Source organism: Balearica regulorum, chromosome 3 (assembly GCF_011004875.1).
Source record: "Balearica regulorum gibbericeps isolate bBalReg1 chromosome 3, bBalReg1.pri, whole genome shotgun sequence".
In the NCBI taxonomy this organism is placed as follows: domain Eukaryota; kingdom Metazoa; phylum Chordata; class Aves; order Gruiformes; family Gruidae; genus Balearica; species Balearica regulorum.
In genome coordinates, this window is record NC_046186.1 from 124,989,102 (window position 1) to 125,003,761 (window position 14,660).

Consider the following 14,660-nt stretch of genomic DNA (forward strand, 5'->3'; position numbering starts at 1 on the left):
TTCTCATGTCCTCATCCTGAAGGGACAGAGCAGCTCCTTGCAATGAAAATGTCCTTGTTAGTCTAAAGTCTTGCAGCTAGTTATCACAGATGCTGCTGCTTTGAGAAACTGAGTTCCTGCCATCTTGTCTGAAAGCTGGTGGGCAGGATGGCAGCACCTTCTTGACTCTCTTTGGTATCTTTCAGTGCCTGCTTTGGATGACCGACCAATTTAGAAACCTAGTGATGAGAGAAAATCTAGGGATCCTCATCACTGACAACATCAAAAAAAGTGAGCTATTCCTCTTTATTTTTGTAACGGGGCTTTTTGAGATATGGGGACATCACAGACCAGGACAGTTATGATACAGGTAATATGAAGCTCCTGGTGGATTGGGTATTCTTTTCCAAATTGTAAAATATATAGAAATCTGTCACTCAAAAAAAAAAAATAAAAATCAACTTTTAACTTAGGTCAGAAAGGGCAGATGGGTCACTAAGCAAAATGTCTACATAGGAAAAGTAGTTGCTTGAGAGCTGAGGTAGTAGAAACCACAGTTAAGGCTGAGTGACAAGTTTCCTAAATACCGATGACAGCGCTAGTGTTAGTTGACCTAAGGCAGCAAGCCATCCAACAAGGGAATGTGTGAACAATGCGCAACGTGACTGCAGCCACTGTTAACAGTCAAAATTTCTCATGAATGGAAAGATTATATTTTTTTCACAACTACAACACTTGGATTCATCAATTCTCAAGATGTAATGCCAAAAAAACCAGGTGGTAACCATATTTGGGTTGCTCTCAATTCATATTCCTCCTACTTAATAAGAGAGGAAAAAGCTGTTGATGCAAGTAGGACAGACGGGTTCCTTGTTATGAAAGCTAGTCCTTCATCATATGACTCGGGAACCAAATGTGCTTTTACACACTGCTGCAGCCAAAACATATTGCAAACTTGAAGAACAAATTTATTTTTGACTCACTTGGCAAAATGTATCTTTTTTTTTTTTCCTTTTAAATAGCAGAATGCTAGTATACAGAAAATTATTAGGTTTTTAATAATTAGTAAATGTAATTAGTAAATCAATATACAGAAAATATGTTCAAAATGCAAGAACCATGTGTATGCGTACTATTCTTATTGTGAATGGACTCAGAATCTCCTTTTTCCTTGTTTCAGACTCCGAAAACAGGAATCACATTTCTGAGACCCAGGAGGTCGAATCAGTATGATGACTATCTGAGGTGCTGAGGGCATACTTTGCACGTTTTCCCCCAAAAGGTACATGTTTAATTCTGGTGGAAGGCACTTGTGTGTCTGAGGTACAACGGTCACAGATGAGGCAGCTTGCTGGTTCAGATAAAATAGGCTCCCTGAGGTCAGAGGTGCTTATTCACATTGCAAAATACTTAGAAATGTGTGAAAAAGCAAGCTTTAACTTGGGTTAGAAAGGGATATTTCTGCAGGAATATTTTTTTTTGATACCATAGCTATGAAACAACAGAATGCAGCTTTGAAGTTCCTTATGTATCTGCCAACTTCAGTTTCAGAAAATTGGACTGTAATTTCGATTTTTTTTTTTTTTTTTTTTTGTTCTCCAAACAAACTCTGCATGTTTCAAATTCAATAAACACTTTTCCATATTGGAAATGGCTGCTTGGACAAACCACTATTGCAATTAAGTAGGAGAGAAGAATTGCCCATAAGTGACAGAAAATAGGTAGTTTTAGACTTTTCAGTTTCAAGGCACATATATTTTCACTTATCCTTAAACGTGGGGGTTTTTTGTTTTTATTACAGCTTATGGGCCAGTTATCCAATTTATCCTTCTCTGAATTTAGGATAAAACTATTCATTTCATAGTATTTAACGACACCTTTTGCTTATTATTCACCAACAAAACACTAAAACAAGATATACTTTGTCCCCATGGAAATTTGACCGTAATCAAGTTTCATTTTTAGTTCAGGCCAGAAAGGACAGAAATCCAAGTATAATTTGTTTTTCATAACGTAGGTACGAGGCAGTAGAATGTAATGATTATAGACCTTCACTTTTCCAAGATACTACAAGAAAAATACTTGATGGGAGAGCAATGAAGTAGCATCTTTGGGCACCTGGGAAAACCTTATTTATGTAGTGCCAATTTATTAGTACTCTTTGTCAGAAGAAACGTACAGCGCTTGCGCTGGTTATTCTTTTTGGTGACTGTCCATCAAAGTAGTGTGACTGCTCGTACAGGTGGAGGCGGATATAACACATGGGATCATTTCCTATTGTAGTGAACCGGAAATAAAAATACCTGATACAAAAGGCATCTAACAAGATGGTATAAATGCAGTTTTCAGGAAAATGCCATGAGAATATGTGAGCATTATGGCCTTGGCTTATCATACTTAGTTTTCTGTTGCATCTCTTCGTAATGTGTTTCAGCATTTAGTTAGCCATCTTTTTTTTTTTTTTTTTAATATTAAGCAGAGCTAGTTTGAGCATAAAGATCAGAAAACAGGATTTGCCCTTGTCAGTAGCTTTAAATCTAATCAGTTTGCAGCTGTTGTATGGTCACGATGTAATTCTTGAGGGGAAATTAAATTAACAATTATATTTAGGAGACAGCTGGAGATAACAGCTATCAGTACTAGTGGTGCCGTTATCACATATCCATCACGAGCTTTATCCTACACCCACAGGCCAATGGCAGGACCCGGCACCGCTGAGCTCCGCTGTCCTGACTAGCGTTATTATTCCAAATAAGCCTCTTAGCCACACAATCTGCTATCAAACTCCGTGACTAATTATCTCCATCATCATGTAGTAGTCAGTTTTTGGGGGGTGAAAACCGACGTTCGATTCTCTTCCAAAGTTCTGCTCTTGAGAACAGCTGGAAGGTGAATGCCTTTACTCTCAATTACCTGTTTGCATGGCGGCAGCTTTATAAAAAGGGCTCTTTAATAAACCGCAGAGCCGCAGATAAGCGAGCTCTGACCTCGAGTAGGCGTTACAGCCTTTCCGCCGCGTCGCTTTGCTCACCCAGGTGCCTCAACAGCCAGCGGACCTCCTGCCCGCCCTTTCCCCCCGGCCCCCCGTGCGAACGAGTCACGCTCCCGCTTCCCCGCGGGGTTGCTCCTCGTGGAACACGCCACGGTTGCTTGGGGGGGCAGGACCCGCTATACCGGGGCACAGCTTCGGCGGGGCGGGTGCCGCCACTGCGCGCTGCCCTCAGCCCCCGCCTTCCGCCGGAAGTGAGCGCGGCGGGGCGGGCGGGCGGGCGGCCGTTCGCTCACCGGCCGTTCCCCGGTGCGTTGTCGCGGTTCGCCGCTGGGTGACCGCCGGGGCCGGGCCAGGCGCGCAGCTGGGACGGCGGCGGGGCGCGAAGCGGTGCGGTGCCGGCCATGGCGCCGCCGCCGCCGCAGAAGGAGATCGTCTACAACAAGCTGCTGCCCTACGGGGAGCGCCTGGAGGCCGAGGCCGCCCGCTTCCTCGCTCAGATCAAAGACAACCTGGCCCGGGCCGTGCAGCTCCAGGAGCTTTGGCCCGGGGGGCTCTTCTGGACCAGGAAGCTCTCGACGTGAGTGTACCCGAAACGGTCTTTTTTCCTCCTTCCCCGGGGCGGGACGGGGCGGCGGTGTCGCGCCCAGAGTTAAGGCGCCTGCGAGCGGGGCCTGCGGGCTAGGAGGAGCGCGAAGCCAGGGCGCCGGGCTTCGTCCCTCTTCCGCGGGGCCGCCGCAAGGCCGGTGGGGCTGTTTGGGAGCGTGGCGGGAGGCGGGGTCGCCTCATAACGGTTCTTCCCTGCGCCGCTTAGTCAGAGCCCAGCGGGCACCGGCTGCCCCGTGCCCGTCCGTCCCGTCCCCCGCCCCGCTCGGCTGGGGCTCGGGCGGCGCTGCCAGGGCAGGACTGCGGGCCGGCGCCGGGGACCGGCCTCCGCCAGCGGAGCCCCAGCGCTGGGCGGCCCGGCTGGCTGCCCGCGCCTCCCCGGCCGTAACTAGGCGTCAGCCCGTGGCTTACACAAGGCCCGCGAGTGCTTCGACATAGGAAATGGGGACAAAGGTGGCTTCGTTTCCAAGAGCTCGCCTGTTGTCTCCGAAACTTTGCGAATTTGACGAGTCAAGCTCTTGCGGATTTGTTGTTGTAATTTTTAATGCGTACCTGTTTCGCCTCTTGCCTTTTTAAGCAAGTTGTGTGAGATACCATCTCCTTGTAACTTCTGCTGTAGGAACTTGAAATCTTTCTCAAGACAGGCTATTTGTTCAGTTCTAGCAGGATTAAATTCTGGCGTAATGCTGTGTGAACACCGTTGGTGCCCTTGATACCTTGCCTGTACTGTGGCATGGTGTAGTTTATGTTAGTGTTGGGTCTGCTGGCAAGATGTTTTTAATACAGATAAAACCACAGCGGTTTCTTAGATAGCGCCGAGCAGAACACAAGTTTCTCTTAGTGAATTTTACCAAGCGTACTTAATCCCTTAATAGCCGTTATTTTGGACGTTTGGTACTGAAAATGGCATCGTATGACAATGACTCCTGTAGCTTCAATCAGTAAACCGTATTTCTGTGGATGTTTATCATGGGTTTTTGCTGAATGTTCTGTGTGCCTTCATAAATGGTGTTTCCTATGTGCTAGAAATGATGAAATGTGTGTTTTGCACAATTTCAAGATCTTCACTTACAGTTTTCCTCCTTATGTAAGTAATTGGGGTTTATGTTAATTGAGAATTTAATGTATTTGGTAGTCATCCGTTTGATACGTACGTATTGAAATGTAAGTGTCTTTGTATTTGCCAAGAGGCATTCTTAGATAGAATTACATTGATGGTTGCAAAATGACTCACATGTTTGTGTTACGCGAGAGTTTGAACCTGCTTGGAACCAGTTCAGTACTGTTTCCCTTTCCCCCACCCCAGCCATCTGGTAGCTTGTACTCATTTCAGCGATACCTGTTGCCTTTGTACTTGTGGTAGAACTTCATATACTAATCAAGTTGAAAAAAAAAAAAAGTAGCAGTTCTTACTATGAGAAAGATAGGCATTAGCTAAATAGGCTAAATGTGGCATATAAGTCCTTTGAAAATGTGCAGGGTTGTGTTAGAATCTCACCCTGTTACTCTGTAAATTGCAATTACTATTACTAGTTTAGGCTTCAGGGCAGTGAATTTGGCCTATTGAGAACTGCTGCTATGCTACTTTATGAATCACAGAAAGGTCAGGAGGCTCTAATTTGTGGCTTTCCACCTACTCTTTTGTTGTGGTTTAACCCCAGCTGGCAGCTAAGCACCATGCAGCTGCTTGTTCACTCCACACACACACACACACCCCCCCCCCAGTGGGATGGGGAGGAGAATTGGGGGGAAAAAAAAAGCAAAACTTGTGGGTTGAGATAGAGACAGTTTAATAGGACAGCAAAGGAAGAGCAAATAATAATGATAAAAGGATATACAAAATGAGTGATGCACAGTGCAATTGCTCACCACCCATTGAGCGATTCCCATCCCCCAGCAGTGATCAAACTCCTGCTCAGCTTCCCCCAAGTCTATATGCCAAGCATGATGTCATATGGTATGGAATATCCCTTTGGTCAGTTGGGATCAGCTGTCCTGGCTGTGTCCCCTCCCAGCTTCTTGTGCACTCCCAGCCTCCTCGCTGGTGGGACAGCATGAGAAGCTGAGAAGTCCTTGACTTGGTAAATATTGCTTAGCAACAACCAAAGCAGCAGTGGTTATTAACACTTTTCTCATCCCAAATCTAAACCAAAATACTATACCAGCTGCTGGGAAGAAAATTAACTCTATCCTAGCTGAAACCAGGATGTCTTTGAAGTTTGAATTTATTCTGTGTGTTTGCAACTTGTCTGATGCCTGTTAGTCCCAAGATTATCTTTGTGGCATATTATATGCAGTAAGACTCTCAATATGTTTGGATGTAGGCAGGGAAGGAAACAGCAGGCTTGGTTTAAAAATAAGCTGGTGTGCTATCTATTTCTTGTACAGATACAAATATTAATACAAACATTGTAATATATACACACATATGAATGAGTAAAAGAAAAAATTGCATGCTGATTAAATACTTGTATAGTTACACCTCCTCAGGTACTCGCAACTTTATACAACCTCTGTAATCCCTGTAGTGTATGAAGAATGAAAGTGAAACTCAAATCTTTTGTTGAATTAAAAATTTGAGTATCAGTTACTATTTCATCATGACAGCTGAACCCGCGATCTTCGATTGCTTTTACTCCCAACAGCTGAAAACATGACTTGCATATAGTTATCTTAAGAGCAGCTGGTTCAGCTGTCTGATGTCACCAACCGAGCAGGAGGAAAAAAAGACCAAAATTTGAGTTTATCAGATATAATGTCTGTAAGCTGATTTGCATAGTTCCTTTATGCATAACTTTCAGCAATGCGAACTGGTTCTTTGGTTGGGGTGCATGTGGGGAGCGTGGTGAGAGAACTTTCTCTCCTGTGAAGACAGGAATAGTGCAGTTACTTAAGTAACTTCTGACTTAGTGGGACTTCTTATGCAAGTAGCTGCTTGCCTGAAAGACTGGCGTTTAAAGCTGTAATCATTACCCCAAGATTCCTCCACCTTTGGCTAGTAAAATCTGTATCTTATAAAACACTAATCTGGTTGTGAAAGAAAAAGACTGAATCTCAGTTGTATAACTTGCTACAGTGTGTGGTGAAAAAGCAGGTTGCGTCAAAATCATTTGCTTAAATGGACTTGCGTCATACTCTTTTATGGTCTCTAGGTCAAAAACAGGCTGCTGTTTCAATTTTTCCCTCTTATGTTTTACGCAGAAGCTTTGTCCATAGATTTTTTTTTTAGAACATAGCCTGTAAATGAGCATATTAGTATAATATTATAATATAATAACATTTAATGGTTACTGTACATGTAGTTGACTCTGCGTTCTGGAAAACACACAAATGTCTTTGTGCTCTCTACTCCAGTAGGCAAGGGTAGAGATTTTGGAGCTGAAGGATGCAGTTTCTCTTCCTGACAATGGAATGTTATGTGCTTGTTAGGTATAGGCTTATTACAAAATGATGTTTGACTGTCTTACTGTAAGAGCTGGAAAAAAATGTAGCTCAACTGTTTTGAATTAGCATGACAGGACACAAAGTTACAGTGAGGATGAAAATATCTCAGTGGGACTTTGAAGTATTTTAAACACTATCGCATGTAAATCTTTTTTTACATCTGTTTCCCTCCCATCTTTATCAGAAAAATACAAGCTTTCCGTTTGGAATCATAAGGGATGTGTGTGTATACATACATGTGATTTAAATAATCTTGTTGAGCACAATTCATTGTTTTTCATATCACTTGTCAAAAACTGAGTTTTAGACCAACCATGATCCTGGCCTGTGTGTTCGGAAATGAAAATAGATAGGTAGGAATTTAGGAGAGTGCTTTATTCAGCTTCGTAAGTGAAAGGCAATTTTTAACTGTAGCAGAGCAGCCAACTTTCTAGGGCAATTTAGGATGTCCACTTGATATGATAGCATATTTCCTAAAAATAGGTCTATTGTAATTGTGGAGTGAGAGATTGGATACCTAATACTTTTAGACTAGGGAATTGGCTTTTTGGTTCTAATTTTTTTTTTTTCCATCTCCAGAGACCCTGTATTCTATGCAGAAATGATGGAGCTGCAAACAGAATTTTCATTTCCTAATCACGTTTTTTAGGTGGGCTTTGTTGTTTGGTTTTTTTTTCTCTCCATGTAGCTGAACTCCAGATCAGAACCCAGTGGACCTGCGCAATGAAGGACAATTTACTTATCCTTTTTGCAGTTGACTGGTAGAGGTTGAGAACTCATAAAACCTTTGAAGGTTTTCTTAAAGGTGGAATCAAAAGGGAAGTGGAATTAAGATTTCAAAATCATCTCAATGTAGCATTACCTGCCTTCATATAAGAAGCCTTATTTTTTGTTTTATAGCAATTTATTTCTAGAATTATTTTTTCCCTAATAACCCAATTAATAATTTTTTTTTGATCCTGAAGAGCCACCAGTTATATGGTGAACATGCATCTGTGTGATTAGCCCCTAGGCATCCTTCAGGATTTGTGAAGTTCTGCCTGTATTCTTTTATCTGGTAATCTAGATGCTTCATCCGTTGTGAGGGGATATTCTGAAAATATTGCAGTTCCATACTGTTACATTTTGCTCATTTAATCTTGAGGAAAAGGTGATTAGCCCCTTTCTAGAAGTAATTATTTTCTGTCATTGTCTTAACGCAAAGCTGGATTAAGACAAATAATTGATGGTTTTAAAATCTGCTTTTCTTCCCCCCCACGCGCGCGCCCCCCCCCCCCCCCCAACATAAAGAAGTGGTAAATATGGAAGCAATTTGACATCTAGTTCTGCTTCTTGGGCATAGTGACATCTTTGTGTTCAGTACATTTCTGTGTGCTTTACTCCTGTTTCTTAATTAAACAGCATTTTGTATAATAGAACTGCTATTGGCAAATGTCAAGAGAGGTAACCAGCCAAACGTTTTTTGTTATATATGGCAACGCTGACAGATCAGTTGGATTTCTTATGTAGTGTTTCTTTGTAGTCAGAACTTATTTTTCAGGCTTCTGCAGTTGTTTTTTTTTAATTATACACAAAGAAATTAAACCAGTATTCTTTGCTACTTTATGTCTGGTATCTTGAGAGTGGAGAAGTACATGCAAGCGCACATGACTGAAGGATAATGAATTGGTAGTTACTAAAGGTTAAACTCTACTTCAGAACCCTCTGTTCCACAGTGAAATGAGCCTTTGGTGTTGCTGTCTTCCTTCCCAGATGTGTACTGTCATGAAAAGTACAAACACTTGTAGGCGAACTCCTGGAAAGTTTGGTCTTGCACTGTCTGACCTGTTTATTAAACAGTGTGCAAAGACTAAGGGAAATGACTACGTGGGGGTGATAGGACTGCATTGCTAGTCATCTCTCTCACGGTCATATAAAATGCCTCTGATTTGCCTGTTAAGTCCAGCAGACTCTTCAAGGCATGTGCTTTTCCTTTGTGAGTCTGGGAATAGCTTTTATGTCTACTTAGGAAATTTTTGTGTTGTCTCGATTATTACCCCACTTACCTTGACATAGCTTCCAGACTTTCACATTGGGTTCTTCTCATACAGTGTATGAGCAATGTATGCTTTTAGAAGGTAAAATATTGCAATTAAAATAAGTATCATCAAGTTAGATACTTCTGTTAGCCCTCACAATGTCGTGTCACTCATTTTTTTCCCCCCCTGAGGATTCTTTTTGCGTGCCTATTTTATGCATGTGAAAAGTGTACATGTTCAACTGTTCGTGGTGTAATTCTTTAAGTAGATAATGTTTCTGGCCAGTCCAGATAATTTAGGTTCCTGTGGTAGAAGAGTGGGTTAACCTGTATTTTCTTTGTTTCATTCTGTATTTGAAATAATAAAACACATTGAAATAAGCGTTAGTGAAAATATTGCCCATCAAATGTAAAAATCCCCCCTTGAAATCAATGGGAAAAGGGAAGTGTAAAGAAGTGCTGTAGAGTTGGTTTGTTTGGTTTTTTACTGAAAACTCATGATTGTTAGTTGGCCAGAGCCCTGTAGCTGTTCCACTGTGTCTTCAAGGGAAACTGGAGGAAGAAGATTGGGGAAAAAAAGTCTTGCAAGGAAAGAGCAAGGGGATTTGGTATATGTATATTTAAGGAAACTAGCTCCTTTTTGTAAGATTACTAGCCGTGAGTGATCCTGAAAGTTCAGAGAATTTTATTTTAAATTGAGGAACAGGGATGTGAGGAAGTAGAGGAAAAAAAAAAGTACTCGAGCAGTTGAGTCCAAACCCTGTGTGCTCTTGTGTCACTGTGTGAAGTGTGCTTTGTGTAAGTGTGTTTTATTAAGGGATCTGAATTTTAGTTTTGAAGTAGTCAGTTCTCTCACTCTGCGAGGAGTAGGAGTTTACAGAGGAGCATGAAGCATTTTGAAACTAAACCAGATACAACATTAAACTAAACTCCTCAGTGTCACAGGAGTCAGAAACCAAATTCAGGATTCAAGACAGTTTGTTGTCATTGTTAGATCAGTAACTGCTAATGGTTGCCCCTTTAAAATTGCCTAGCCTCTATTACTTTCAAGTAGGAGTCCTACAGAGAGGTTTCCTTCCTAATCTTTTCACGTGGTGGTTCCAGTGCAGGATTCTGCGATGTGCGCTGCCCTGCATACCAAATAAGCAGTGTGAGATCTGGTATTCTTCACAGTACCAGAACAAGCCTTGATGCTCCGCTGGTGTATATTTAGCAACAAATCAATCCAACCTCCACTAAATCTTAAACAAAAACAATGAACAGGCTTCTCAAAAAATTGTTTTATGGGGTTCATCTCTTGGATGCTTTGTCTTAACAGCTACATGGAGGACACTGTATTAGTAACGTTTCTAATGAATCTTTAAGAATAGGTGGAGCAGTAATAAAAAGGAAAGTGTGCTTCCCAGGTGACTAGTAATTTCTAGTTGTGTGACACGTAAAATGCTGCGCCTTATATAGGTTTTGCTGGTGCAAACTATCCTTTAAAACTTTAAACGCATTCCTTTATTCAGTCTAAACTTGAAAATAGCAAGCACTTCTTCCAGAGTTAGTCCCAACAGAGCTATACTGTCTTAAAATAGTAAATATAAGGGACAGCAGTGGGACACACCACCAGCAAAGCTCAGCGGCCAGATCAGTTGTTCAGCCTTACCGGAAATTATCAGATTTGGTCTTAAAACTTGGAGGGGTTTTTTATTAGCTTCTGGATTGTGTCCTGTCTCCTTAAAGTGCCTCAGCTGAAAAGGATGGAGCATGATAAGGCTGCTTGTGGTGGCTGTTGTGCTTTTTTTTTTTTTGAGAGTTAAATACATAAGGATAAGGAAATACTAAATTTAATGGCTAGTACATTTTGAGCTGAGGTGAAAGAATATGAGCCTTGTATTTCTGGCATCTGGTGCGAGCATGAAGTTATGGTATTCATAGAATATTAGAAGTCTGTAAACTGTTCAGTCTTTCTTTCTGTAGTTAGTTTCACTTGTCAGTCTTCCTTTGCTATATATCTTCAGGTTCTTGTTTGTTGAACTTGTGAACCAGGTTTTGATTTTGTTTCATTAAACAGCAAGTGTTGTGTTTTGTTTGTAGATACATCCGATTATATGGGAGAAAATTTTGCAGAGAAGATCACGTGCTTTTTATCAAATTGTTGTATGAGTTGGTAACAATTCCAAAACTGGAGATCAGCATGATGCAAGGATTTGCACGCCTGTTGATAAACCTGTTAAAGTAAGTACAGATGTCTGCTGACCACTGAAACTTTTGCCTCTAAGTAGTTGATCACTTCACTTGCTTAATGTTGTTGCATGCTTTAATGTAACAGTATGTTCTATTCCAGATTACTTCACTTAATCTCCCCTGTACAGATGATGTTGGTTAAAAAGAGTTCTCATTATGCAAACACTTTGCCCCTTTCAGAGCTTTAGGGTTGGTATTGAAAGTGAAAGAGTGTCAGGGGTTATTTCTTCTGTTAGGAAAAGATAACATCTGAGAGCGCCAAGTGTTAAGGTTGAATCTCAAATAGGGAGATGATGAAGACTGCCTCACACCTTGATAATGTTTATTTCACTTAGACTTTTCCTGAAGATCTTGACAGCTTCTGTTCATGCAGAAATACTGCAAGTGGCTAGCTTTTTTCTTGCCTGACCTTCCTGCAGTTTGTGCCAAATGCTGGAGAAAAGCTTAAGTCAGAGCAGTGATCTGGGGTATTCTCATGTGCAGTGTGTCGATGTAAATGTTTAATCCTAAAGTGCTCATTGTTGTGTTTTTTTTTTCTACTAGGAAAAAAGAACTGCTTTCCAGGGATGATTTAGAGTTACCATGGAGACCACTTTATGAAATGTTGGAAAGGATATTATACTCCAAAACAGAACATCTTGGATTAAATTGGTTTCCCAAGTAAGTTTGCATTTTCAACCATTTGATAGGCTAGAAGTACCTGTAATGCTTGAAAGTACTTTGAAATTTGCTTTTAACACCTGGACTTTGATACACAGTAAATATTTTGCATATATTTTCATGAAGTATATTTCAGTAATTGCATGCAAGACTATACTAAATCATGTGTATCCTTCTGCCAATGAACTGTGTGTGTGTTATGATGTTCCTCTCTTTATGAACATGATTGAGTTCATTTCTAAATATGCTGGAACAGGGGTCTTCATCAACTTATTTTAGGATGATAACTGATTTTACAGATTTAAATTTTTAACAATATTCAGGTTAAGTATCTGCTGTTCAGTTATACAACACTATAAGGGTTTGGGGAAATAAAAATGGTACTGTTCTTAAATATATGTACTGTAAGCATTGCCAGTATCTGTAATCTAGGTGTAGATCAGTGTGCGTACAGAGAAAAGTGACATGCCTTCTATGGGAAATACATATATGTGTTTATATATATTTTTGCAAAGCGATGATACGATATGGACAAATTTTTTTCCGATGAAGAATTTTAGAAATGTTCTACTGGTTTTAAAAATGAAAACTTGTTTTCTTTGCTTTCTTTATACTGCCAATCCCTCCCCATCTGTCAAATTTCCCAAAATCACAGTTTTTCTAATAATTCCAATTAGAGAAGGTCCTGCTCTATAAATTACAGATTACAAAATATATTCCGTAGATAACTCATTATGGTTTTTTTTGAACCTGAAACTTATTTAAAGAAATGCAGATGAAAATACTTAATTGGCTTAAAAAGAAAAAAGTTTTCTGTCCAGGGATATGGAAGTAGTACCACTGCTTCCTTCTACTGAGTGAAAGATCTGATTGCTGATAAGTGATATGAACAGAAAATGTGTAGCCTTGCAGCTTGTCCCGGAGCATTTCATGCTGAATTTCTCTCGTGGCTACGGAGCTGGAAAAATGACGTTGGTAATTGCATTATTTTGCTAATTGTAGATATTACAATTGTAAGTGAAAATCCACAAGAGCAGAGCCTTTTTTAGTTGGTTTGTTTTACGCATATGCAAGCACCTACTGAAACCGCATACTTCACTCTGTGGGAACGTTGAGTAGTCACTTTTCATTTACTGGGTGAGAAACTACTATAGTGGGGAGGAGACTTGTCCGAGAGGGAAAAGAAGGCTAAGCTGGGAGGAGCACATCAGTTGTGATGGTCTGTCTGAAACATTTAGCTTTTATTAACTGTATTAGGTGTCAGACATTCCATCTTAATATGCAGTGCGATTTGTTCTCATACGGTGTTTTTTTGGTTTTTTTTTTAACATCAATTTTGAGGGGTATCTTTTTGGTGGAAGTCGAGCTATTCTTAAAAGCTGAGTTGATTTGATTTATAGCTGTTAATCTAACTACTGTTTTAATTTTTTTTTTTTTTTACATTCAGTTCATATCGACCAGGCTTGTCTTCACCTAAAACATTTGTGCTTAATGTATTACATAGGTGGTAAGAATGACTTTTTGTTTTGTTCAGCTCTGGCCGATGTGTAATCTTCTGCATGTCCTGTTAGATTGTAACACTTGTCACACAGGTGTAATTTTCTGCATAAATAATTGTATTGGAGAACCAATGTTAACATTACACCACTGTTTATGAGAATGTCGCACTGTATGTAAACCTAATTGGGGAACAAGATAGTGTGTGTGAAGTGGCTGATAAAGTGGCTATATGCTAACTAATTTAACCAGCATATATATTTCAAGGGTCAAATGAAGTATAAATTTTACATTTGAATAATTGCTGTGTCTGAATATGGACAAAATCAGTATTGGTGTAGGAGTGCATGTTACCAAGTAAGTGTACCTTACTATTAAAAACAATGAAATCATGGAAAGTGCTTTAGCAGTGAGGTAATAGGTTCTGGAAAATACACCCAGCAACAACCTTGTAGCTGTGAAGCCTGAAACAAAGTTTTTGTATTGCAAGAGTTTACTGTAAATTTTTGCAGTGAAAACCCTATCAGGGGTTTTGGTGTATGTATAGATTCAGAAAGCTGGTATAAGTTGAAGTGGCATTGCGGTGGTTTTTTGCTTTGTTTGGGATTTTCTAGGAAGAAATTTTGAGTTGTACTAATCCAATGAGAGATTGATATTTGGCTCACCATAATTAGAAATTCACTAAAATAATTTGTGAAACTATAGCTGGTTGTTCTTTTCGTTGTCTTAATGTAAGCTCTTATAATGGAGTGTCTACTGCAGGGCTAGAATTTCACTTAAGGCCTGAATCTGTCCTGAAAAACAGAAATCTGTGCTTTTACTGCTTTTTGATAACGTAGGAGTCAACAGAGTAAGTTTATATGTTGATTGTTTTAACTGAAGCGTGATTGTCTTTGAAAATGCAGATTTACAAATTAATATGGTCATGTCCTTTCCAAAAGAAGAAAATAATCATGTGGTGCCAAAATGATGACTAGTGATAGGGGTTAATAGTATCGCTGGGTGTTTTTTAATATATCCATGTGGCAAGACATAATAATAATAGTAATAAGCTAATAGTACTTCAGTACTAATAAGGAGGAACTAAAAGCAGAGAAAACTGAATGGGATGAGAATATTCCTTTATCTCATTCAGTATGCTGTTGTTTCAGTAATTAATAGGAGATACCTTCCAGTGCAAGTGGCTTCATTATCTCTCAATTACGAAGGTTTTGATACCTTATCCAAATGGTCAGC

The 14,660-nt window shown here is 40.2% G+C and overlaps 1 protein-coding gene across 2 annotated transcripts in view; it reads left to right on the forward strand.

Moving 5' to 3' along the window:
* Positions 1-3,182: 3,182 nt before the first annotated feature.
* PSME4 (proteasome activator subunit 4) overlaps positions 3,183-14,660 on the forward strand; it is a 64,716-nt gene continuing 53,238 nt past the window's right edge. Inside the window, exons 1-4 of one of the 2 annotated variants that reach the window (XM_075749913.1) lie at positions 3,243-3,548; positions 11,118-11,258; positions 11,811-11,927; positions 13,375-13,434. In XM_075749913.1, the coding sequence (XP_075606028.1) occupies positions 3,373-3,548; positions 11,118-11,258; positions 11,811-11,927; positions 13,375-13,434 (494 nt within the window). In that variant the 5' untranslated portion in view covers positions 3,243-3,372. Of the gene's footprint in view, positions 3,549-11,117; positions 11,259-11,810; positions 11,928-13,374; positions 13,435-14,660 lie in introns of both variants that reach the window. The other variant, XM_075749914.1, reaches the window with a different exon arrangement.